The sequence below is a fragment of the Phyllostomus discolor genome, chromosome 3, assembly GCF_004126475.2.
Source record: "Phyllostomus discolor isolate MPI-MPIP mPhyDis1 chromosome 3, mPhyDis1.pri.v3, whole genome shotgun sequence".
Classification (NCBI taxonomy): Eukaryota; Metazoa; Chordata; class Mammalia; order Chiroptera; family Phyllostomidae; genus Phyllostomus; species Phyllostomus discolor.
In genome coordinates this window covers 167,222,177-167,249,678 of record NC_040905.2, presented here as the reverse complement: position 1 = coordinate 167,249,678, position 27,502 = coordinate 167,222,177, and the positions used below count along the sequence as shown (strand labels likewise).

General features: G+C 37.7%; 1 protein-coding gene across 1 annotated transcript in view; it reads left to right on the top strand.

Annotated features, from left to right (window-relative positions):
* Positions 1-7,889: 7,889 nt before the first annotated feature.
* Positions 7,890-27,502, top strand: part of PTAR1 (protein prenyltransferase alpha subunit repeat containing 1) — a 57,871-nt gene continuing 38,258 nt past the window's right edge. Inside the window, exons 1-2 of the mRNA XM_028515098.2 lie at positions 7,890-8,073; positions 15,883-16,052. Of these exons, the coding sequence (XP_028370899.1) occupies positions 7,988-8,073; positions 15,883-16,052 (256 nt within the window). The 5' untranslated portion in view covers positions 7,890-7,987. The remainder of the gene's footprint in view (positions 8,074-15,882; positions 16,053-27,502) is intronic.

Here is a 27,502-nt window from a genome sequence, read left to right as displayed (position 1 = left end):
CTTAAGTATTTCCCAAATCCCTACGATGGTGACTGGAACCTAGCAGGTGCTCAAAAAATATTTGTTGAATTAACACATGAATTTGAAAATGCAAAAGATAGTCAGGAATCTAATGTATGTGATGTTCCAACAACCACCATCAAATCAACCAAACAGTCCATTGAATGTTCCGCTGCCTTTGCTTTGCATTTTCTTCACAGTTTCATGTTTGCATAGCCTGTCTTGTACGGAACCTTTAGGAACAAAGAGAAATTAGAGAAACAGAATGTAGAAAAAAACCCTTTTCAACTCTAATCTCCTTTTTCATTCTCTCTCCATATTCAGTATGGAAGAGTGAAGGCCAGAGGCATGAAAAATAGACATTTTTCCCATGTAAATGATGACTCAAAATACTACTCAAGTCCTGGCTGGGCGGCTCAGTTGATGGGAGCATTGTCCCATATACCAAAAGGCTGTGGGCTTAATCCCCTGTCGGGGTACATACAGGAGGCAACCTATCCATGTTTCTCTCTCACATTGATGTTTCTCTCTCTCTCTCCTTCCTTCCCTCCCTCCCTCCCTCTCTCCCTGCTTCTTTGCCTTCCTCTCTCTCTAAAATCAATAAACATATCATTGGATGAGGATTTAAAAAATACTACATAAAGCTTGGTAGTTCCCGTCTTTTTCTTGCAGCAGAGTCCATCCAAATGCCAGTAGAAAAGAGAAAAAATCTAGGAATTAAAAAAAAACAACCACCAGTTTTCCTTATATGGATAATTCATGGGGTTCCAATGTCACATCTACCAGAAAATAGTTATCTAGAATAATGTAATTTTTTTGGAAACTTTCTCCTTATCAGTTCTTGAAAGATTAAAATATTCCAGGGGAGAAAATTACATATCCTGTTGACGCAAGTTCTTGTCTTCAAGTCACATACAGGAACGGCCTGAGAGCTTGCTTGTGCAGCCCTAGATTTTTTAAAAACCATCTTAATTAAAAATCTATATTTGGCTGCTAATAATACACAATTAATTCCCCCATTAAAACAAATAAATTCAATGGCATGGCACTGAGTTCTAGCTCTGGTTTGTAATTTAAAATGGAAAAGTAACATTTACATAGCCTAAAAGGTAGCAGGGGCAGTTTAGATTTTTTTCCAAATACAATTTCTGAAATAAAACCTGAAATATATTTTGTTTAAACAAGTTATATCTCCTTCACTATGATTGTACTGATTAAGAATTTTTGATCTTTCAAACAGTGGATAGCAAAAGTCTTCATTTGCTCTATTTCAATAGAATGTCTTGATATGCAACTTAGATTTGTCTCTAAGTAAGACTGTGTGTAAATAAGGTTAATCTATTTTAGAAAACAAGTTTCTTGGAAGCAGGTCTGTGTTATGGTTATATTTTTCACCTCTTTGGACATATCACATACATAGCAGGTACTCAAAAATATTTGCTCAATTGAAATATTTCATCAAATAGTTTGTATAAAGATGGATGCTACTAACCAGAAAAGAACCTCATCTTTTTATTGCATGAAGCTAAATATGTTTACCTAATTAATAGTTCTAGCTATTGAATATAGAATATTTGAAAGATATATAATAGCATTAAAAATTAATTCTACAATTTAGGTTTATCACTAATCAGAATGACCCTCCCTAGATAACTAATTATTTTTTCAGTTTAAAGGGTATAAAATTAATTTCTCAAATGGCTTCACACATTTTTTCTTGAAAGAAAAAGCACATCTATGAAATTACACTTTTCTTGTTGAAAAGTTGTCAGCTCTGTTAGAACCAGTAATAGGGACAATCCTTTCCTGATGTTGGTGGTATTGAGTTGGCACTGTCTCATATATTACAATTTTCCCTTAATATATTATCTATTTATTTCAATATGTATATTTCTTCCATCAGTCTATAGGTCCCATAAGAAGGCAATAAAATGTCTGTTTTCCTCAGAATTGTATACTCTGCAGCTAACACAATGTCTTATACACAGTAACACTAAAATTTGTGGAATAAATAAGTACAATTACTTGGAGTCTCATCCTCTCAAGGGTGGTATTTAGGTATCTCCTCCTATTAACTCAATACATTATTTTTACACTGTCCTTTTTCACACTGATGATAATTTGAGAGACTCACCGTAGAAATTAAAGTGTCTAAAGTAGGAAGACATTACTCTTTGGTATTCCTTCCTGAAATTTACCAGGGGTGTCCAAATTTTTGGTGTCTAGGCCACACTGGGAGAAGAAGAGTTGTTGTGGGCCACACATGAAACACATTGTAACACATAATCACAAAAATATCTTATAATGTTTTAAGTAAATTAATGATTTTGTGTCGGCCCACATTCATAGCCATCCTGGGCCACATGCAGCCTGCGGGGCCACAGGTCAGACACCCCTGATTTAGACTAACAGCCTCTATAAATGCTATAAGGAAAGCCTGAGCATAATTTAACAATTAACAAAGAATGTTCATCATTTCCTATGTGTGATTTGGGCCTGATGTTAATTTTGATGAGTAGTAGAGGTGTCTTAAAACATGGAAACAGGAAGAAATTGAGAAATAAAAATGTATAGTTTTATTACAAAATTTCTGAATTAACTGAGATAAATGAAGGGGAAATATAGTCTTGCCTTACATTTAGGAAGTTATTGAAGAAGTAGAAATTAAGCTTTAACTACCTTTGTAAATTTTCAGTTATGATTTTTTAACCTAAGCCTATAGTAAAGGGCCAAATATATGGTGACATAAGACGATTTGACTTTGGGTGGTGGGTACACAATGCAATATACAGAATATGTATCACAGAAATGTACACTTGAAGCCTGTAAAAAAGAGTGTATGGTTTTTGTTATACCATACAAAAACCATATTTACACAGAAGAGTAAGTAAAACATTAAGAATGTGCTACTACTTGAATACTTCTTTCAGTTAGTCATCCATTTAAAGGTGTACTACTAAGAAATTTCCTACACCAATGTGACATCTTCAGTACACGAGGAACATTCATTGCATTACAGAGACATACCCATCTCCCCAGGTATTTCCATACGCAGGTTCCGGAATGGCACTTTATGTCTCCAGACATTTGCTCCTGTTCCTTTTTGAAGATCACATCACGGGTCTCCTGAGCCTCTGTAGTAGGAAGGAAGAAGAGGGCAAAGGAAAAGGGTGACATTTCAGAACTGTCAACTGTTAAGAAGACTAAAAAATAATTTACTCAGCAACAAATCCCCTATCACGCAACAGAAAACTTGGTATTCTCCCTACTGTATCCACATGGATTCTAACATCAGCGCTAATTGCTCATTTAAAGTCATCTTCGTGATTAGCATCTTGATAATGTTTGCCAATTTTGTCAGTTTAAAAAAAAGTTCATGTTTTAACTAGGAGATTAATTGTGATTGCAGTATAATAGTTTTCTTTAGAAATATTTTAAAGAGTTTCACATTGGAAGTTAGTATTTAACTCAGTCTTAGTTTACTATTGTTATAGTGCTGATTTAGTCATCATGCTTTCTTTAGTCACAGAAATCAGTAATGATTGATTAGTGCTGCACAGTTTAAAGATGCAATCACACCCATTTTCCTATTTTTACCTCAACAATTAGAATAATGAAGTGATAGAAATATCAATGAAGTATAATACTAATAGATAACATTTGCATTCATGGGTGGTTTTGTGACATTTAAAAAATAGTGCTCTATTACATATGAAGTTTTCCATTTGGGAAAATAAACCTACACACTGAGGCAAGGGTTATACTGAAACTCTCATGAGTTTAATGTTCTCATTGAAAACCAGGTATTAATTTCTATTCATTTTCTTGAAATGGTCTTTAATCAAAACCTTAAATATGACATTGCTCCTGTTGACTTTTCTTAAGATTTCGTTAAAAGACATTGATATTGTAACTTTTGGAGTACTATGTTTCCCTTCTCATATTTCTTTATTAGTAAGTTCTTGGGTTTTAAGTTTTAGGACAGTGATCAGATTGACACTTGGCATACTATAAAGTATATAGTTAACCACAATGCCAATATAATAATGAAACATTTAAAATTGAGCACATCATTTTTTTAATGGGAAAATAAGCTGTGTGTTTTTTCCCTTGCAATAGTCAGTACACAATAAACACATGTTTAATACTATTTACACTTTACCATACGTAATACAGGTAGGGCAAAAGTAGGTTCACTGTTGTTCTTATAGAATATAATAATTAATAAACAATAATACATGAATAAACTCTGTTTTGTGTTCAAAACTGTAAACCTACTTTTGCCTCATCTGTATTACTGTGAGAAAATGGACTTCAATCCAAATAAATGGAGTAAATAAACAACACAATATAGTCATATAAGTAGAATACTACAGAACAAAGATGGAAACAGATTACAAGGTCATGCCCAGCTGTTCACAGAGCAATCACGCATCCTGTCATTAAAACCACCTTGGTATCTTCCTTCTCACTGGGGCCCTCAACACATACATTATTTTTTATTGCAGAAAGTTTGGAACATCTAGGAGAGTATAAATAATGTATATTTATAGATTTTAATTATCTCCAGTAATTAATTCCATCCTACAGAAAGAACCATTGTTAATATTTTAGTGTATATCCTCCCAATTTATTTTGCATATGATATTTATATTAGGTACAATTCCTTTTGTATTTGTAAGTTTAGAGTTCTTTTGTATGCTGTTTTGGTACTTGTTTTTGTCATTACATATCTACTTTTTCCTCTATCATCAAACAGTCCTCTAAAATATGAAAAATGTGATTTGGGGAGGTGTGGGAAGATTGTCAAAATACATTCGCAGCCATGTGGAAAATAATTAAGAGGCATGGTCAACTTAAAAATCAATAAATCTCTAAGAAAATTAAGCAATGAGTATTCTAGTCAGCTAATTAACAAATAAATATATCCATGTCTTTATTAACCTATACTTTTTAAAACTTAATTTACAAAAGTTGTACTTTTGTTCTTTGCATTACTTAGTAAAATTCTCCTATACCTCCCCTAAAAGCTTGGTAATATATTCTTCTAGTTCTATTGTGCTTTTGAATAAGTAAATATTTCATCAAATATATTTAGTATAATTTAATCAAACTCCACTATGGGGCATTTAAGCTATTTACAATGTTTCATTATTATCAGTAAATGTATTTTGCAGATCTTTGAACATAAATGTTTTAGTCCTTCAACAAAATCATGGTAAATTTATCATATCCTATTCTGATATATAGTCTCCTGAATTTTAATTCTTTATTTCTTTGAACCTCAGTTTCCTTACCTCAAAATTGTGGGGTGGATCAGAGTTCTAATAAGCTCCTATTCTAAGTTGGTCTGAAGGCTGTGGTTTATTGTTAAGCTAATAAGTTTCAATTCTAAAAAATTTGAGCTATAAATGTAGTAGATCCTTAATAACTGGGTAAAACAATTTGTGAACTAGAAGAAAACATGAGATACAATTCATGCTTTTCAAATGAGGAATTATCTTTCTGGAATATCAATTTTACTTCACAATTTAGGGACAGAGTTTGGGTTTTTTCATTATCAATTTTTAAGATAAAAATAAAGTCTTTGAAAAAAATTGTATTTCTGAGCATGCTGCTTTGAGCTTTGCCCCCCGAGAAGTCAGGATTTATTTTTCACTTTTATTAGGAATGGATACAAGGGTTTCATTAAGTGAAGAGAAAGAAGACGTCAGTTAACTTAAACCATTTAAGAATTGGTATCACATTCTTAGAGTAAGGTATTTGAAGTTGTCCTTGGCCTTGAAATTTAAACACACATTCGCTCACTATGCTGCCTCATATGGCCAATGTTCATACAGCATGTCTATCCTTTATAAATATGGCCACAGGGAGTATAAATAATTGCACAGTTAATTTATATTTCTTATTCAATATTTTAAATTTAACATCCAATGGTTGCTTTCGATTTTCATAATCTACCCTACCTTAAATGCTCAACATATCTTTACATTAAACAGACCATAAGCTTGCTTTTAAAAAAGTTTTATAAAAATGCAGATTTCAAGGATTAAGTAAAAAATCTGAAGACACCCAGATTTTTTCTATTACAGAAGAGTGAAGGAAAATCTGTTATATAAAAATTTGAATCACGGCATCTTAAAATCTGAATGAACTAAAAATCCTTTTTCTTACCAAAAAAAAAAAAAAAAAAGATTTATAGCAAGGTAAATACCTATAAAAGCAAACTCTGTCAGGGCCTTAATTTTTTTCACTCCAAAAGTGACACACTGTTGAAAGGACACCAAACCTTGTGCAAAATGAAGTATAGTATAGTTGTCTCTTGGTGTGGGCAGGGGATCTGTTCCACCACCTCCAGGGATACCAAAATCTGCAGATGCTCCTCTTTAAAAGATGGCATAGTATTTGCATATAACTTATACACATCTTCCCATATACTTTAAATCATCTATTGATTACTTACACTACCTGATACAGTGTAAGTACTATGTAAATAGTTGTTACACTGTATTGTTTAGGGAGTATGACAATTTATACAAGGAGGGATACAAAAAACCCAGAATTATCTTCTGGAGGGTGGACGCCTTGTACTATAGGCTTCTTCTGGGAGGTGAGTGTTCTAGGAACCCATCTGTATCAGGTACCAGCTGGCATTGTTGTAAGAGGCTGCATTCGGCTTCAGTGAATTGTTTTTTGAAGAATCAGTTTGCCCATTTCATGGTGAGTGATTTACAGGGCACCTGTCCACCCTTAGCTGAGTGCTCAGCAGTTTTTAACCAAAAACAGCATGACCCCTGTGCCCCACCCTCCCTATTTACCCAATCTCACCCTGTGTAACTTTGTTTGTTTTTCTGGATGAAAAAGAAGTCCTCAAAAGGAAATACTTTGCCGATATTGGAAGGAGTGAAACAAACAAAAAACTGGCAGAAGCACTAAAAGGCATCAAAATTGACAAGTTCAAAAACTGTTTTTACCAGTGGAAAAAATGTCTCTATAGGTGTATTGCATCAGATGGAGAATACTTTGAAAGTGACTAAAGTTTAAACGTGCAAGAATATGCAATTTTTTATAAATAAATTCTGGATTTGGGGGGCCTCCCCTCGTATATGTTCAACATACTAGAACAATTCTAGGCCTAATTACATAGTACTCTCAGCGACAACAGTAACTATTTATTCCACATATTTTCTATCCAAGGTTGATTGAATCTATGGCAAATAGAAGGGCCCACCATACACCCTACATACAAAGTCCAAAAAAATATTTTAGTGCTGTACTTCTACTTCCTATGTACTGGTGACAAATTACTTTTCCTTTTTTCCCCTATTTCTTCCTGTAATGCATTAGTCAAATTTTTTAAATTGGTATTTTGAAAACAGCTTCTCAGAGGCTGAAATTTATTACCCACGAAAAGGAAGTTACCAACAAGGTGGAATGGGGAGTCATTCTGCCAGGAGCGTCTCAGACCACCTACTCCCTACCGCTGGAAAAAAAAGCCAACAAGCTCTCAGAGGTGACTGCTCTAGAGAACTTGCACTCGCAATCAAACCTTCCTCCCGACTCCCCGGGACCTGGCCGGTGACGCTGAAAGACAAAGAAAGAAGTTGGGGTGGGGTGGGGTGCCGGTGTGAGGCCGATCTCTAGCTCAGGAAGGAGTGACTTCAGGACCACTTAGCCCTCAGCCCCCAATGGACTAGAAATTGAAATGTGTAAGGCAGAGACCTGAGATAACTTCGCAATAAAAGATCTGCAGCATCTTCTGGGATGCCAAGAAGCTAGAGGAAGTCGGGGACCAACCAGGCCACCGAAGCTCTGGCGAGCCCCACGCTCGGGCCACCGGAGGATTGACCCGGAAGTTCTCGGCGGCGGGGGCGGAGGCGGGATTCTCCGCCAAACCGGCGCACACGCGCGCGCTCCCCGCGGAACTCCCGCCGGCCGCGCGGCGCTGTCCCAGAGGCGCGCCCGAGCCGCGGCGGCCGCAGCCAACATGGCTGAGACCAGCGAAGAGGTGGCGGTCCTGGTGCAGCGGGTGGTAAAGGACATCACCAACGCCTTCAGGAGGAACCCGCACATGTGAGTTGCGCGCAGGCGTTGCCGCCGTCTCTGGGGGTCGATCGGGGCGGGGCCAAGCTTGGAGTCGACCTCCAGCCGCTGGAGGACGGCGGGTCCTAGTCTGCGCGCCCCTGGGTGGAGGGGACAGAAGGAGGTCGCGGCCAGATTACCGTGGATCGCCGCGAGGCCCGGAGCCCGCTTTCCGCTATCGGAACGCGCACGCAGGCGAGTCCCTAGAAGTGACCTCGAGAAATCAAAAAAGAGCGAGTCTGTTTCGCCCTTACCCCACGCACCCTCCTTTCCCAGGAGTTCAGGAAACTCGAAAGACGATCTGAGTGTCCACACCCTACATCCGTTTAAGGTACACGGCACACACACGGTGTGGGTCCGTAAGCTTTGTAAACACAGCTCACTCCGGGTTCATCCCAGTCGCTAGTAAAAGGGGGTTACTGATCATCTTATCTTCATTGGGCCATAAATCCCTCCAGTTTACTAACGAAGGTAGTTTGAGGCTGCTTTTGACTTTCGCCTCGCTTGTCCCAAGATTGTAGAGGGACTCCTGTGACACATGTTATTTTGAAGGTGAAGAGAGGATTCTCAAGAGTGAAGCTTTTGTAGGCATAGGATGGGTCTGATGTAAAATAGATGAAACCTCAACACTTTTTAGCATTAGCTGATTCATAGTAACAGGGAGCGAGCACATTAACTTTTTTTTTCCGTAATCCAAACGCTGCTTCCCTCTTTAAGTAGAGCCACACAGTGCTGATACACTGTATCTTCCCTCCTTCCTTTCCCTTTTACTTGGATTACTCTGGGAAGATACCAGGAGAAACTATTCTTTCTGGCACTTCTTGTATGTAGCAAGTGAAAAGGAAGTTATTAAAGAGAGATATAGCTACATTTTACAAAAGAGAGAAGAAAGAGTGTAGCTGTTTTCCCATCCCTCATCCCTCCCCCCACCAAAGAAACATGGAATCTAATTTTATATTATTTTCACTTTATCTCTTGTTAATGGAGTTTAATATTTTTTATTCTTTTTAAACTAGAACACATGAATTACTCTTTGTAAGTGTTCTAACCCCTTAAGCTTTGCTGCCTAAAAGAGATGCCAAGCCTATGTATAAATGTTCTTTTCCTTCAAGGTGGTGCATATAGAAGAATTAAGAAGCCCTCAGATGCCATGCTCCCTTGTGGCACACAATTGGAGACCTGCAACTGTGCCTCATTAAAAACAAAACACTGCTGGCCTCAAAACACACCTGCCACCTCTGACAACATCCACTTCCTTTCCCCTTGTGACTGCTGCCTTTTTCAAAAAGAGTGTTTGGAATGATTTCCTGGCAGTAACCATAGTGGGTACTGAGCCTTCTAAAGAATGCTTTGATGCCTTGTTTATCACTCTTTCTGTCCCTTTTTCAGAAAGAGCTTTAGTGTGAATAAGAGACATCCTCAGGAAAAAAGTCATACAAATGAAGGGACTAATTCCTCATCATTCGTGTTATTTTTCTTGAAGAAATTATAGCAGAGGTTAGAAAGAAGTCTAGTAAGTACAGTAATCATCTTAGTTTCTCTCCTTTAAGGTAGATGAGAAAAGCATCAGTATTTTATATTTTAAGAAACAGATTGAGTGTTCATTGTCTTGGCAGATTGACACAGTGCTGCTGTTTGGAATGCATCCCAGTTCTTCTGGATCACATTTATTGAAACTCAAAGGACTTTAATACCTTCCTTAATCATATTTTTTATGGTGAAATCTCATTAATATACTCTATCAATGTAAAATTTATAATTAATAATCATTTGGGTCATTCAGGATTTAGAAGTATGAAATAAGATGGGCATTTGAAATAATGATATTTAAGTCTGAAAAATTAAATAGCTTAACTCATTGTTTCATAATAGTCTTCAGCTACATTTACATATTCCCTACAATAATGATATCTTCAATAATATTGCTATGCACCTTTTATAGTTTGGAATTTTCAAAATTGCCCATTCTTCTTCCCCAATCTAGCTCTTTTTTCAAAGATAAAGAGGCTATACTTTTAGATAAAAAGGGAAAAATATTATTTACCTTGAAAGTTAGTGAGTAATTTCAGTTTTCAGTATTAAAAAAAGGTTTTCATTCTTTACTCTTTGTTTCCCTTTTTTCTCCGAACACAAGTTAGATAGCAATTTTATTTGCCAACATCTATTCTATTAAACATACTGACTTTGTAGAGCGATCTAGCCAGGAGGAATCAAAGATGCAGTGGTTGAGGTGTGGATTTTGTCAGTGGTAGGTATGGATAGGATACCTTCTCTCAGCCTCAGTTTCCTCTTGATCTAGTGAGGCTGTTGAGAATACAGGAAAATCTCCTTACATGGTATCTGGCACTTAGTTGCCCGTAGGTAAATATCAGGCTTAACCTGAATTCCTGTGTTTCTCAGGAACTATGTGAATGATGGGTATGAAACACTTCATGAACTGAAAAATACCGTAGAAATGTTTGTGTGGTTGACTCATAGAGACTCCTATTGGAAAAATAACTGAAAGCTTGACCCAGGGGCTGGCATTAGATTAAAGTATAGACCCTGTGCCAAAGTGAAGGACAACTGTTTGCAATGGAATTAGGGTCGTGTCAAACATCTCCAGCAAGTTATTTTTTGTTATTTTTAAATATTTACTTGTACTGTTTACAGGATGCTGTTGGTACTATCTTCACAGTATAGAATAGGAAGAAGTATAAAATACATTTATACTCAAGGCATTCACATAAATGTCTATGACTATGGAAATGTTCTATACCTACTCTGTCCAGTATGGTAGCTACTAGCCACATATAGTTGAGTGCTTAAAATGTAGTTAATGCAAATGAGGAACTGACTTATAAATTTTATTTAACTTTAATTGATTTATACGTAGTGGTCACATATGCCTATGACCACTGTATTGGACAGTGCAGGTCTAGATAGAGACTTGAGACCTACCTGCAGGAACAATGTATTAAAACCTGCAAAGTGGTTAATGAGAAAGGCCAGCTGGACTAGCAGTCTGGTGAGGAAGTGCTTTGTGAGTCTTAGAGGTAGAAGGGAGGCTGGGTGTGTCTTGGCCAAGGCTCTTAGAGTAAGTGGGTTTTGAGCTGAATTTTGAAGGCTAGGTAGGATTTATTCTCAGAGGGAGCCAAAGACCTCCACAGGGAACAGTAAATTAACCCCAAATAGCAAAATGTGATTGAAAAGGTACAGTAGGGCAAGATTACAGGAGTCCCTTGACTGCCTGGTTTAATTTCTGTCATTCCATGCATTCGTTCAGCAAAATAGCACTTCTATTTACAATGCTAGTCTCCAGATATACAGGCCAAGGAGCAGGGTGTAGATTGGTGAAAACACTACACACAGTCCCGGCTCTAGTGGAACTTTAAATGCATCAACACACAGGTTTTGAAAAGAGCCCAAGAGTCTTAAAAGGATTCTTTGAAAGAATAATAACAGAAAAGCCTAACCTAGATTAGATGGTCAAGATCATTCTTTCTGAGAAAATAACAAATGCAGCCATGAGGGATGGATAAGAGTTGCCTCAGGGAAATGCACACTTCTTAGGTAGTAGGTAGGGCCCAATAAAAATTTTTGAGTAAGGGTGTAGTAATGAAAGGTGGTTTTAGATGGCCTGCAACTCAAACTGAAAATCAGAAACCAGAGTCTTGTCTTCTTACACCTGATTCTTATCTAACAATTGTATAGTTAGTTGTAAAAGTTTGAGTTTGGAGTCTGACAGTCCTGGGTTTGAATCTTGGCTTGTCATTTACTGCCTGGGTAGACTTAGACAAGAAACTTTCCTCATTTTTAAAATGGGGTTAAAATTCCTACTTTTTAAGATTATCGTGCAGAATAAATGAAATAGTGTCTTTAAAAGCTAACATAAAATATCGTGTACAACAAACAATAAACAGTAGTAATTTGTATAGATGTTTTCTACATAAGGTCAGTGATATAATTTCAATGATATACAAAGTCAGTTTCTTTAGAAGATTTGCTAACTTTCCTTTCTGGTCATTCTGGAAAAAAATGCCAGATTGAGGAGAAACAAAAATAAAATAAGTATCAGATTTAAAAGATTTGTCCTGAATCCTTGGGCTGTTTCCTCTTTAGTCACTCCACCTTTCAGGATTTGGTTTTAGTTTTTAGGGACTATCGTTCCCTCCCAAAGGGAAGCTGGTTAATACAGGGTCCGGCATAAATAACACTCCTTTCTTAATACAAAGTCGTAAGCATGTAATTCTGTAACAAAACAATATCACACTCAAGCACACCATATGACCTTTTAGGTGAGATGTTCAAATTGCTGTTCGTCTGGAGTGAGATATCATGTACCCTGTCAACCACACTCAAGCAGGCATTACTTCTGCCAGAACCTGTATTTTGTGAATAATAAGTGGGCCTACTCTAGTTGACTGATGATGTTTCTGAAAAGCACAGAGGAGAAACTGTCTAAACAAGAGGAACTAAGTCAGTATCAGTGTTAGGTAGACCTTGAACTTCTTCTGGAAGCCAGTGAAACCCCATTGTGAAGTGAAGCACTCGAGATGTACTCTGCTGTATACGATCTTTTAAAATAAATGTGTCAGGTCATTCCATGTTGCTGTTCCTTTGGAGCATCCTTCAAAGGTAACCTAAAAACTGAGCATCGTGGTATCTCAGAAAAGATTAGAACTTGATTATTGTCCAAGGTCTTCATGACTTTAAAAATCCTATGACCTCGGTAATTAATGCAAACATTTACTTGTATATCCTTGTAAATACCAGGGATCTCAATTTCCAGAAACCTAAAAATATAAAGTGAAATTTGATGGTAGTGAAAAACTCTGAAATTTCTCTTCTTTTTCCTTTTTCTTTAATCCTCACTTGAGGATATGTTTATTGATATGAGAGAGAGGGAGAGATCGATGTGAGAGAGAAACATCAGTTGGTTACCTCGCATATACGCCCCGACTGGGGATTGAATCTGCAACCTAGGTATGTGCCCTAACTGGGGATTGAACCCACCACCTTTTGGTGCACAGGATGATGCTCCAACCAACTGGGACAATACTCCAACCAACTGAGCCCCCGGACCAAGGCAAAAACCAGAAATTTCTAGGACTATTTCATAAGGAAATAATTGGAGATGTATTCGATATTCATAGCACATTCATTGCAACTATGAAAAATACATAAATTAATTAGTTGGAAAATGGTTACTGTGAATTATGTTCTTAAAAGGATTATAGAGGAGTATGTCCAATATAATCCCACTTTTATAAAGTACTTAGAAAAAAAGGATGCATACCCAAATAGAACAGCGGTAGAGGGATGACAGATGACTTTTAGTTTGTTTTTTTCCGAGTTTTCCAACTTTTCTTGAGTATGAAATTAGAATTTAAATACCAGAAATCTAGAAGGAATTAATCTAAATCCTGCTTGTCTTCGCTGACATCTTTATCTTCACTGTGGCTTCATGGGTTTGAGGCTAAGTATTAGAAAATCCCAATTTTTAATTTAACCACTGGCAAAATGACCTTGGGTAATCCTATTGACCTTATTGGACCTTTGTTTTCTCATATAATAAAATGAGAAACTGAAGGAATGAGGTCCCTTCCAATTTTAAAATGATTCTGGAATCCTAACTTGTCTGAAAAAAGTGGACTATGACCTAAGGGACCAGACATAGAAGTCTGAAGTCAAGCATGCTGTTATTCAGAAGCTTACTGACCTACCTATCTGTCTGAAGCACTTGTTATATTTTTAGGAAGCAGCGAAGCATTATATCTTTAGGGTCAAATAACTTGATAAAAGCTTAGCTTAGCATTCTTTGCCTCGTTTTCGCAGTATCTGTTAAGCAAGGGACTTTTCAGTTTGACCTCAGGCTCTTAACTGAATTAATGGTAATATACTTCATCTTTGCCTGGCACTTCATAGCTTACCACATTGTTTTACAATGTAGTATTTGTTTTTCATAATAGACAGGGAAGGCATTATTACTCCTGTGTTTCAAATGAGGACGCTGATGACAAGTGACTTGCCCAATTCACATTGACTGTCAGTGGTAGAATGGAGACTAGCTGGAACCCTGGACCTCGGAAGATCACGTGCTTTTGTCTCTACATCTTATTGCCTTTTAATTTTTGTTTTTTTAAATTTCCTAGTGCTTTTCATTCCCTGATAAAGCTGCTTGCATTCTTTCATGAGAATAGCTGCCAGGGTTCTCAGTCTTAAAATTTGAAAGTTGGATGAGACCTAGCAGCCCATTGCCTCTATTTAGAGATCTGATGCAGTCCACATTTTAGAAATGAGGAAAATGAGACCTGCAGAGGCCAGGTGACATGATCTATTATACCACATTAACAGGGCTAGGGCTCGGACCCACTGCATCAGAAGGAAAACAGAGGTAGTCTTTTGCAGAATCAAGAAGCAATGATCTTTGAAAATTATTTATTTGAATATTATCACCAAAGTGTAAGGGTAATCAGCCTTTCCATAGTTGTTATTGAGTACCTACCGTATCATATCCAAGGCATTTTTGGTTTTTCAATTATTGATTAGAAGAACAGTAGTACCCAACTAAAGTAGGATGGGGGGTGTATGTGTGTGCATGTGTGCAGATGACTGCTCTGTCATTTAGGTACACTTAGCTGGACATTTTATTTTGGGCATAAATGTGGAGTGAGCCAGGTTTTTACATTGTGAATTTAAGTTGAAATATCTATTCTGCCCCCCCAACAACAAAAAAACAGGCTATACCCAGAAGCTAGGATACTTTTATTTTTGTTACTCCAACATTCATATTGTTGACTTCTGCAGTTCTTTGCAGTGTTGTAAGTGGTTTTTAGATCACTTTGTTGAAATAACTGCATTGGGGGATTTTTGTTTTTAACTGTAATTCTAGTTATTTTCTTAAATCTTCTACTTTGTGTAGTGAAACCCCAACACCAGGAACTACCAGAGATTCCAACATACCTCGTATATTAGTCAGGTATAGTCCTCTCGTGAAGATAAAAAATTTAAAAATTTAAAAAGGTTTAAAGGGTTATAAAGAAGAAAGGAAAAAATGGTCCACAATCTCAATGACAAGATAACTTTTATTGATAATTTGTTTCTGTTTCACATACATTTATTAGCAGACAAATATATTTGTTAACATTTTTAAAAAATAGAAATAATACCTACAAATGATTAGAAAATTTAAACTATAATAATAAAATCCTTTAGCACTGCAAAAGCTTCTTGTTGTCCTTTGAAGAAAAATGTTAATGCATCTTTATATCTTTTAAAAAAAATTGCACCAAAGGCTTTGCAGTGTACACTGTATTTGTCATTTTGCTTTTGTTTGTTTGTTTGTTTCATAGATTCTAGCTCCCTTTCCATCCCAGCATGCACAGATCGCCTTATTTTTTTATACCTCATATCACATGGATTAGCCATTATATTTCACCACTCTTATATTGATACATATTTAGATTCACTTCAGTTTCATTGCAGTATTGCAGTAAACATTCTATTTATATATTTTAGCATAGGATAATTTTTGAGTGGTGGAATCACTGGGTCAAAGGCTGTGTATTCAGAATTTTAAATGACATTTTTAAATTTCCATCAAAAGATTACACCAATTTTCAGTCCCTTCAACAGGGAGTACAGTAGTGTTGTCAGTATTAAAAAATTGCTGGGTTTTTAAAATTTCTGTCAACCCAATAGGTGAGCTAGATAATTTTAAGAAAGGGAACTATGTGGATTTTAAAAAATATTCTGTAGGATTGAAAATTGTGAAAAGGTAGTATTCTTATCTTTGTTTTTCATGTTTTACATATTAAGAGATGAAATTGGCCTGATCCCATGTCCTGAAGCTAGGTATAACCGGAGTCCCATAGTCCTGGTTGAAAACAAACTTGGTGTGGAGAGCTGGTGTGTCAAGTTCCTTTTACCGTATGTCCACAACAAGCTCATTTTGTACAGAACAAGAAAGCAATGGCTGAACAAAGATGGTAAGTGTGACCTCTGTCTTCCTCCTTTGTCTTTGGAAGCTGCATGGAATATAATGGGAAGAGCCCTCTCTGGGTGTGGGCACTCCTGCATTCTAGTTCCTGCTCTTTCATTGCCCGGGCAGGTGCTTAACCTCGCCAGGTGAGGAGTTTGGACTCATCAGTAGTTTTTAGATTTTCCATCCACAGTGGTTCTGTGGAAGGTGCCTCAAGCAGGGTGCCAGGCTACCAACTGCAAACTCAGCAATGAATCAGAGCATTTCTGATTTTATCTTTTTTATATAGGGGTCATTTATAAAATTTTATTTGAAGAAGATATGGCCAAAAAAGTTTGAAAATTATTGAAGAGGACTGTAGTTGCTACAATCTCAGATTCTCTGGTTGCTAATCCTTTAATACTTTATAAGCAGCAGAGTTCATGTTAGTAGCCGTCCTCATGAGGTAATGGAGGCATGATGGTGGTAGTTGTATTGTGAACTGACTCAGTGATTTATGAAGGTGCTGTCACACTATGAAACCTGGTTGAGCTCTGGCCCTCTGTCCTATTCCTTTGCAGATATGAGCAGAAGAAAACCATCCCAGCATTCACTTCTTCCCCTCCTCTTCACTGCAGCAAACAATCCCTACTCATTCCACCTGGTCTCTTTAATTACTTTCCACGCTATAGGTGATATTAAGCCTCCATACACACAAATTCTGTTTATTTTTCAGTAAAAGTGACATTTGAGATCTCACTTTTTTGGAGAGTACTCATCTAAGACAATGTTCTCAAATGTTTTTGTAAAGCTCCTGCCCCTTCCCACAGATAGCAGTACCTTTAAAAGTGCTCACCATGCCTGGTGGCTAATTTTGAATGAGAACTTTGTGTCCTAGGGAATTTTAATTAGCAGTTTGATAGCTATTACCAAGGGCCTGCTCAGAAGCTGTTCTAAGTACTATAGGGGATGAAAAGAATAACACATGTTCTCTTTACTCAAGAAGCTTACAGGTGAGTGAAAAACAATGTCTTTGTGGAGTGTTAACCAAAGGCATGACAGCAATTTCCTTATATTCCTTTCAGCCTTGTCCTTAAGATACTGTCATAATAGATTAATAGCACTCTTCCATTTAGACCAGTAGAAAAGGAATCTCATTTGAAGATTTACTGTGTGAAATAGTTTCTATTTGTGTGTTTTCACTCATATGAGAGGGGACCCCCCCAAAAACTGGAATTATCTTCTGGAGGGTGGGCCCCTTGTAGAATAGGCTTCCCTCACTAGGTGAGTGTTCTATGCACCCATCTGTATCAGTGTACCAGCTGGCATTGTTGTGAGAGGCTGTGTTTAGCTTCAGTGAATTTTTTTTGAAGACTCTTTCAAAGTGTTTACCCATTTCATGATGGGTGAGCTATGAGTACACATGCCCACCCTGAGCTGAGTGTTCAGCAGTTTTTGAGGAAAATGGCATGACCCCCATACCCCACATTCCCTATTCATCCAATCTCAACCCGAGCAACTTTGTTTTGTTACCTTGGGCGAAGAAAGTTCTTAAAGGGAAACATTTTGCCAATATGGAAGAGGTGAAACAAAAACAACAGAAGCACTACAAAGCATCAAAATCAACAAGTTCCAAAAAACTGTTTTGAGCAGTGGAAAAAATATCTCAATAGGTATATATTGCACAGGTGGCAAACACAAGGCCCACGGACTGAATCCGGCCCTCCACCTTATTTTATCTGGCCCTGAACCTTGTTTACCCAGTGGCAGTGCCGAGCTCTTGCTTAACTGTTAAGGAGTAGGTACATTTATACAGTCCTAAAATACATTTGGCTCTTTGAAGGCAATCATGAGGCTGATGTGGTCCCTGGTGAAAATGAGTTTGACACCCCTGGTGTATTGCATTGGAGAGTACTTTGAAGGTGAATGAAGTTTAAACATGTAAGAATAACTACACAATTTTTAATAAATAAATTCCTGAGTTTGGGGAGTCTGCCTTGTGTAGTCCTCTGACATACATATTTATGTAATCTTATTAAAAGGCTATGCTAAGTTTATGGCATCAACTTAAAGGTAAGCGTATTTGTGTATCGTTAGACCCTCTTTCCTTCATCCCATCACTCTATAGTAGGTTTAAGTAGCACTAAGATACAAAGAAACACTCTATGAATCTGTAAGTGATTTTTTGTTTTTGTTTTTTTTCCAAAACAAAGCTGAAAGTGTATTCTGGCACACAGAAATGTATAGAGTCAATACATAACTAACTCAATGGGGGGTGGAGGTGATAGAATGATGTTTTTTGTAGAAAAGAAACTAAATTTTAAAACGTCAAGGGCTATTTTTGTTTCAGATCATTGTTTTTTGCCTCTTTGTGTATGCTAGTTCAACCCACCTTATTAGAGCCTTCCAAGTCCTCTTTATTTCGCTGTTTCTTGTATTTCTGGACACTGCACAGTTGGCTTTGCTAAATCTACTTGTTGTGTGCATAGTTTTAGTTTGGATAGGCCCAGAAGGACCCTGGGCAAAAGATAACATGTGTAAATGTGCTCACAGGCATGCCTAGCCTCTACACTCAGAATTCTGATGCAACTGTACGTGTGTACAGAAGCAACTTGATTCCATTCTAACCAACATCCTCATGGAAGCAGTTTTCAGTTTCACTTTTTTGGTGCATGGGGACAGCGCAGTTCAGTGTGGTGTCACATACAACTCATGCTGTATATTGTATTATCCATAGAAATATGGAAGTGAATTTCTGATTTGAAAGAAAAAGACACCTGAAAATCCTGACTAACATGAGAGTATTCTTCCAAACCTGGGAACGGAAGCAATTAGAACAGACAGGTGTATCTTCTTAAGAAAAAAAGTCAAAAATTTTTGGAAAAAGCAGTTTTTTATGAAAATGCTATACCTTTAAAACTGTTTTTGTAGAAAATATATGTATAAGAAGAGACAAGTGAAGAAACCTAACAATTTAAAAACAATTTCAGGAATACCAGTGTGTGATTGATCATGTCCAAACCCTAGGCTTCCCCTAAGAGCATATCCTGAAACTGGAAGTGTCCTTTATTCTTCAGATTATTTTTTTTTCTTTTTAGTCAAACTGAGTTCATGCTCTCATTAGTGTGCTGGATTCCTTAGATGTTTGGAAAGCATCTGTATTAGGGTTCTCCAGAGAAATAACCAGCAGAAAATTACATGTATAAAAGGAGATTTATTATGACAAATTGGGTTGCATGATTATGGAGACTAAGGAGTCCCACAGTCTGCTTTCTGCAAGCTGGGAACTCAGGAAAACTGATGATGTAATGTAGCTTGAGTCTGAAGGCCTAAGAACCAGGGAGCCAGTGATTTAAGTTCCACTCCAGAGGCTGGAGAAGATGAGATGTCCCAACGCAAGCATGCAGCAGGGAGCAAAAAAGGGGGGTTGAATTCCTCCTTCTTCCTCCTTGTGTCCTATTTAGGCCCTTGACAGATTGGGTGATGCTTACCCAAGTTGGGGGAGACAGTCTACTGAGTCTATCAATGCTAATGTCATCTGGAAACACCCTCACAGACATGCTCAGAAGTAACGTTCAGTAACATTGAACTGGGTACCTGCAGCCAGTCAAGTTGAACCATGGTTAAACTAAAATTAACCATCACAGCATCTCTGTTTAATTGCTTAGAGACTTTTTTTTTTAAGTCCAATGTGGTAATAGCCATATTTGGTTTGGGAGAGGAATACTATAATTCTGATTTGTGAGAAATCCATGACAAAAACAAAAAGCACGAGAGAAGTGCACAGCATTCGAGTCCTGACTGAGCACAGCTCTGTCCCATACTTTGTCTCCAAGTGTGCCATTCTGTTGTCATCTTTTGCTCCTCCCTCTTTCTCACAACCTCTATTCCATAATTGCTCTGTTTCTTTAAAAGCCATCTTCAGCTCTCCAATTCTTTGCATCTGGATAAATGTCATTACCTCATAGCTGGTCTACCTCATTTTCAGTCTTTTCTGTGTTCCATGTCCATCATGCCACTAGCCAGTAGTCTCAAATGACACTTCCCTTAACATAGTTTGAGAGATGCTTTTTCTGAAATAGATATCTACTCATTATATTTCATGATGCCCACATTGTCAGTAGAGTTGTCATGGTGTTCAAAGGCCTTCACAATCTGTCCCCAGCCTGCATTACCAGTCTTTTCCTCTATTCAAATTCAGTATCAGAGGTTGTAGATTCTCAGTCCTCAGATTAAAGCTAACACACAGATATATTTTGTTTGGGCTTGTATACTGCTTTTTAAATTAGTTGGGTAAACATTTAAAAGCAGGATTAACTTTTAAAATTAGCATGGAAATCTGGATTCTGTCTCCACTTGAAAAATTAGAAGCTTTGGGTGCAGAGCACCAATTGGCTGCGGCTCACAGCCTCTGCTTTTCTTGATGAGGCAAGCTCGTTCCAGTTTATTACAGCCTCCTCATGTCTGTCCGACACTGAAGCAGTGTCAGTTGCTGGTTACCAGGTTTGCTTTGATACATTTTGACATTTATTTGCATCCTGAAATCATTTGAGTTTTGCAGCCATTTGATATACCATTCAGCTACAACATACTCTGTTACATTCTTGGACTTTGCTGTGTATTTACTGCCTTATTTCCATGGCTTTGCTGAGGCCAAGTTCATGTCTTAAGTTGTCACTATTGCTGCCATGCCAGCACAAACACACCAACACACCCATAAAGCCCTTTGCTCCAGGAAACAGTAAATGTCTGCATGCCTATGAGAGTGTGCAGAGTCCTTTATTCAGACTGCTTGCATAGTAAGTTACCACACTTTATTGAAGTTGATTGTTTGTTTATTATTATTCTATTACAGTTGCCCCAATTTTCCCCCATTGCTCTCCCCTACCCTGCCCACTCCCCTGCTCCCACAGTCAGTCCCCACCCTGTTGTCCATGTCCATGGGTCACTTATACATGTTCTTTGACTAGACCCTTCCCCTTCTTGCCCCCCTTATCCCTTTCCCCCTCCCATCTAGTCATTGTCAATCTGTCCCTTATTTCTATGACTCTGGTTCTATTGTTCTCCTATGTCTGTTTTGTTCATTAGGTTCCTCTTACAGGTGAGATCATGTGCTATTTGTCTTTTACCACCTGGCTTATTTCACTTAGCATAATACTCTCAAGTTCCATTCCTGCTATAGTGAAAGTTAGGAATTCTTTCTTTCTACTGTGTAGTATTCCATTGTGTAAATGTACCCCAGTTTTTTTATCCATTCATTTACTGGTGAGCACTTAGGCTGTTTCCAGCACTTGGCTGTTGTAAATATGCTACTATGAACATTACGGTGCTAGGTTCTTTTGAGTTGGTGTTTCAGGATTCTTAGGGTATAAACCCAGCAGTGGAATAGCTAGGTTAAAAGGCAGTTCCATCTTTAGTTTTTTTGAGGAAATTCCATACTGTTTTCCACAGTGGCTCCACCAGTCTGCATTCCCACCAACAGTCCACTAGGGTTCCCTTTTCTCCACATACTCACCAGCTCTTGTTTGTTGATTTGTTAATGATGGCCATTCTGACCGGTGTTAGGTGGTATCTTTTTATTATTTTAATTTGCATCTTTCTGATGGCTAGTGATATGAGCATCCTTTCGTATGTCTCTAGGCCCTCTGTGTGTCCTCCTTGGAAAAGTGGCTGTTCAGGTTCTTTACCCATTTTTTTAATTGGGTTGTTTGTCTTCCTGGTGTTGAGTTGTATGAGTTCTTTATATATTTTGGAAATCAAGCCCTTGTCCAAGGTATCATTGGCAAATATGTTTTCCCATATGGTTGATTCCCTTTTCATTTTGATGTTTTCTTTGGCCTTGCAGAAGCTTTTTAATTTAAAACTCAGTTTTTTTATTCTTTATTTTCTTTGCCCTAGAGGATATATTGGCAAAAATATTGCTGCGTGGGACATCTGAAATTTTACTGCCTATGTTTTCCTCTAGGACTTCTATGGTGTCACGGCTTATGTTTAAATCTTTTATCCATTTTGTGTTTATTCTGGTATATGGTGTAAGTTGGTGGGCTAGTTTCATTTTTTTGCATGTACTATTGTTACAGAACAGGGCCAAGGGGGGTATAATGTACTATTACCAAAAGGACCCCCCAGTAGGTTCTCATTGTCTGTCACCAGAGGAAAGACATCTCTCAATGCCAGAGATTTGTGAAAAGGAAAGGAAATGTTTAAAGTTTTACAGACTTAAAGTAGTGACCTAATGTCTTCATTAAAATATCAAAGTCCTTTAGGATACCCACAGCCGTACACAGTGCTTCCTTCCCCCTCTGCCCTAATTTGGGGTACTTTATCTCAGAAAAAGAAGTAGATTCACGCTCCCGATACCATCAGCTGTGCGGTTGGCCAGGATCAAGCCTTGTGGTTCTCTGCAAAGCTGTGGGGGTTTCCACTCTACCAAGACCACATGGCTCTCCCTGACAAAGCTGTGAGGGGGGTCTCCACTCTGCCAAGACTGCGTGGTTCTCCCTCACATGGCTGCAGGGATCCCCACCCTGGCAAAACCTCGTGGTTCTCCTTTCTGTTGCCACAGCTGCTTGGTTCTCTCCCTCCAATGGCTGCCACATCTCCATTTAAATCCTCGATGCAGTCCTCCTCTGCAGCCCCATTTCTGACTCCTCCCACAATTGGCTACACTGCCAGCACTCTCATATCCTTCCAGCTTTACTGGGGTGCCATAGTGAGTCTGGGCAGGCATGGCCCCATGGCATGGAGCCAACAATTTCCAAGCTCTCACGCAGGTGCTGTAACCATGGGGAGTTGCCTTCCAGTTAGGTCTTGGGTAGAAGTCACTTCCATCCCCCTGGCTCAAAGCATGGCCACAGCTATTTACATATCTATGAAACCAGTTAAAGGTTATAGATATGTTAAATGACCATGCCAGAGGTTAGCAAAGCTATTCCTATGCAAAACAAGTCAATGGCCCTGCTCCATGTGTCCCTTCCTTCCCCCAACTCACACCTGTAGGGGGAGGGGGTGAGGACATCCTAATATTTCCTGGACACCTCAAGTTCTGGACCCCATTCCAAATCCCTATTTGGGGCCTTCCTCTTGGCTGCACCCTGTATCACTATTCCAGTTTTCCCAGCACCACTTGAAGAGGCTATTTTTACTCCATTTTATGCTCCTACCCACTTTGTTAACTATTAATTGGCCATAGAGACATGAGTTTATTTCTGGCTCTCTGTTCTGTTCCATTGGTCTGTGTGTCTGCTCTTATGTCAGTACCAGACTGTTTTGATTACAGTGGCCTGTTATACACTTGATATCAGGTATTTGTGATCCCTGCTACTTTGTTCTTTTTTCTCAAGATTGCTGAGGCTAGTTGGGTTTGTTTTGGGTTCCATATAGATTTTTGAAATATTTGTTCTAAATCTGTGAAATATGTCATTGCTATTTTGATAAGGATTGAATTAAATCTATAGATTGATTTGGGTAGTATGGACATTTTTAATGATGTTAATTCTTCCTGTCCATGAACATGGTATATGCTTCCATTTCTTTGTATCTTAATTTCGTCAGCATTCTGTAGTTTTCCGAGTACAGGTCTTTTATGTCCTTGGCTAAATTTATTCCTAGGTACTTAGTTTTTCTTGTTGCTACAGTAAATGAGATTTTTTTCCTGATTTCTGTTTCTGATATTTCATTGTTGGTATATAAAAATGCTTTCAATTTCTGAATATTGACTTTGTATCCACTATTTTCCAAATTCACTTATCAGGTCACGTAGTTTTTTTGGTGGAGCCAATAGGGTTTTCTATGTACACTATTATGTCATCTGCAGACAATGACAGTTTTACTTCCTCCTTTCCAATTTGGATGCTTTTTATTTCTTTTCCTTGTCTGATCATTGTGGCTATGACTTGTAATACTATGTTGAATAAAAGTGGTGAAAGTAGACACCCTTGTCTTGTTCCTGATCCTAGGGGGAAAGCTTTCAGCTTTTGCCTATTGAATATGATGTTGGCTGTAGGTTTTTAGTATATGACTTTATTATGTTGAGGTATGCTGCCTCTATTCCCACTTTGCTGAGTGTTTTTATCGTAAATGGGTGCTGTACTTTATCAAATGCTTTTTCCGCATCTATTGATATGATCATGTGATTTTTGTCTTTCCTTTTGTTTGCGTGATGTATTATGCTTATTGATTTGAGAATATTGTACCATCCTTGCATCCCTGGGATGAATCCCACTTGATCATGGTGTATGATCTTTTTAATGTATTAATGGGTATGGTTTGCCAATATTTTGTTGAGGATTTTAGTATCTATGTTCATCAGCGATATTGGCCTGTAGTTTTCTTTCTTTGTTGTGTTGTCATCTGGTTTTGGGATTAGGACGATACTGGCCTCATGAAAAGAGATGGGGAGTCTTCCCTCTTCTTGGATGTTTTGGAATGGTCTGAGTAATATAGGGGTTAGCTCTTCCCTAAATGTTTGGTAAAATTCTCCTGTGAAGCCATCCCGTCCAGGGCTTTTGTGTGCTGGGAGTTTTTTGATTACTGCTTCAATTTCACTAGTTGTTATTCGTCTGTTCAGGCTTTCTGTTTCTTTTTGATTCCGTTTTGGAAGATTATGTTTCTAGAAATTTGTCCATTTTATCCGTATTGTCCAATTTCTTGTCATAGCTTGTAATAATTTTTTGCCATTCTTTGTATTTCTTAAAATCCTTTGTAATTTCTGCTCTTTCATTTCTGACTTCATTTATTCAGGTCCTTTCTTTTTTTCATCATGAGTCTGGTTAAAGGCTTGTTGATTTTGTTTATCATTTCAAAGAACCTGCTCCTTCTTGTATTGATCCTTTGAATTGTTCTTTTTCATTTAATTCTGCTCTGATCTTGATTATTTCCTTCTTTCTGCTCACTGTGAGCTTTGTTTCTTGTTGTTACTCTAGTTCTTGGAGATGTAGGGTTAAGTTGTTTATCTGAGGTTTTTCTCTTTTTTTGTATGTCTATATAGCTATGAACTTCCCTCTCAGGACTGCCTTCACTGTGTCCCATAGTTTTTGGGCTGTCTTGTGTATGTTTTCGTTTGTTTCCAGAAATTTTTTCATCCTCGATTTCATTGTTAACTCATTCATTATTTAATAGCATGTTATTCAGTCTGCATGAATTTGAATATTTTTGAGTTTTTTCCTTGAGATTGGTTTCTAGTTTCAAGCCATTGTAATCTGAGAAGATGCTTGATATGATTTCAGTTTTCTGAATTTGTTAAGGCTTATTTTGTGTCCTACTATGTGGTCTGTCTTTGAAAATGTTCTGTGTGCATTTGAAAAGAATATTATTTTGGGTTTTGGGGGTGGAAGGTTCTATATATATCAATTAAGTGCATTTGATGTAGAGTGTCGTTCAATGCCACAATATCCTTGTTGATTCTTTGCTTGGAAGATCTATTCATTTTTGACAATGAGTGTTAAAATCTCCTACAGTGAATGTGTTCATGTTGACATCTTTCTTGAAGTGCTTCGAGATTTTCCTTGTATATTTGGGTGCTTCTATTTTGGTTGCATATATATTTACACTTCTTAATGGATTATTCCCTTAAGTATTATGTAATGTCCTTCTTTGTCTGTTTTTATAGTCTTTGTTTTGAAATCTATTTTGTCTAATACAAGCATTACCCCAGCTTTTTTTTTTTTTTCCATGTCCATTTGCTTGGAATATTTTTTTCCATTCCTTCATTTTCAGACAGTGTAGGTCTGTCCTGAGGAGGGTCTCTTATAGGCAGCATATGTGTGGGTGATGTTTTCTTATCCATGCAATTACTCTTTGTCTTTTGATTGGACCATTTAATCCATATACATTTAAAGTTATTATTGATAGGAACTTGTTCATTGCCATTTATTTCCCTTTGTACCTGTGTTCTTTTTCTGTTCATCTTCTTAAAGCAGTCTCTTTAACATCTGTTGCAGTGCTGGTTTTGTGGAGGTATATTCTTTTAGCATTTTTTTTTTGTCTAGGATCTTTTTTGTCTTATTTCACCTTCCATTGTAAATGAGAGCCTTGCTGTGTATAGTAATCTTGGTTGCAGGCCTTTGTTTTTCAATACTTGGAGTATTTCTTGCCATTCCCTTCTGCTTTGTAGTGCTTCTGTTGAGAAATCAGCTAATAGCCTTATCAGAGCTCCCTTGTACGTTACTAGCAGTTTCTGCCTTGCTGCATTTAAGAGTCTCTCTTTGTTTCCAAATTTTGCCATTTTAATTATGATGAATCTTGGAGTGAGCCTCTTTGGGTTCATCTTGATTGAGAACCCCCATCCTTCCTGAACTTACGTGACTTTTTCTCTTATCAAGTTAGGGAAGTTTTCTGTCATTACTTTTTCAAACAGGTTTTCTATCCCTTGCTCCTATTCTTCTCCTTCTGGTATCCCTATTATATGGATGTTATTACGTTTCATGTTGTCCTGCAGTTCCCTTAACCCCTCTTCATTCTTTTTGAGTTTTCTTTCCTTTTGTTTCTCTGTCTGGGAATTTTTTCCTACCTTGTCCCCCAGCTTGCTGATTCAGTCATCTGCCTCATCTAGCCTGCTTTTAATCCTGTGTACTGTGTTCTTCATTTCAGTATTGTATTCTTTATTTCCTCTTGTCTCTTTTTGATAGTTTCTATCAAAAAATAGTTTCTATCCTTTTTCATGCTGGTGCAGTTTGCACTACGTTCTTTGTAGCTTCCCTGGAGTTCTTTGCGGTTCTCATTGAGCTCCTTGAGCATCCTTATAACCAATATTTTGAACTCAGTGACTGATAATTTGCTTCCCTCTATTTCATTTAGCACTCTTTCCAGGGATTTCTCCTTACCTTTCATTTGGAGATTGTTTCTTTGTCTCCCCATTTTAGGTTACTCTTCTTGTTTGTTTCTGCTTGTTAGATTGATCTACTTAGACTCCTTGTCTTTATGGTGTTACCTTCTGTGGTAGGGAGACCTGTGGGATTCAGTGGTGTAGTCTCCTGATCTCTTGAACTTGAGGCTCTTGGGATGGCCTTTATGCCATTTATGTGGGCTCTGGTTGTAATTGGGTTTGATTTTTTAAAATATACTTTATTGATTGTGCTATTACTGTTACCCCATTTTTTTCTCCCTTTTATTCCCCTCCATCCCGCACCCCCCTGCCACCAGCATTTCACCCTCCTTAGTTCATGTCCATGGGTCGTATATATAAGTTCTTTGGCTTCTCCGTTTCCTGTACTATCCTTAACCTCCCCTTGTCTATTTGGCATCTACCATTTATGCTTCTTATTCCCTGTACCTTTTCCCTCATTCTCCCCCATGCCCCTCCCTGCTGATAATCCTCCATGTGTTCTCCATTTCTGTGATTCTGTTCCTGTTCTAGTCATTTGCTTAGTTTTTGTTTTGTTTTTCAGGTTTGGTTGTTGATAGGTGTGAGTTGGTTGCCATATTTTTGATCATCTTCTTTTTCTTAGATAAGTCCCTTTAACATTTCATATAATAAGG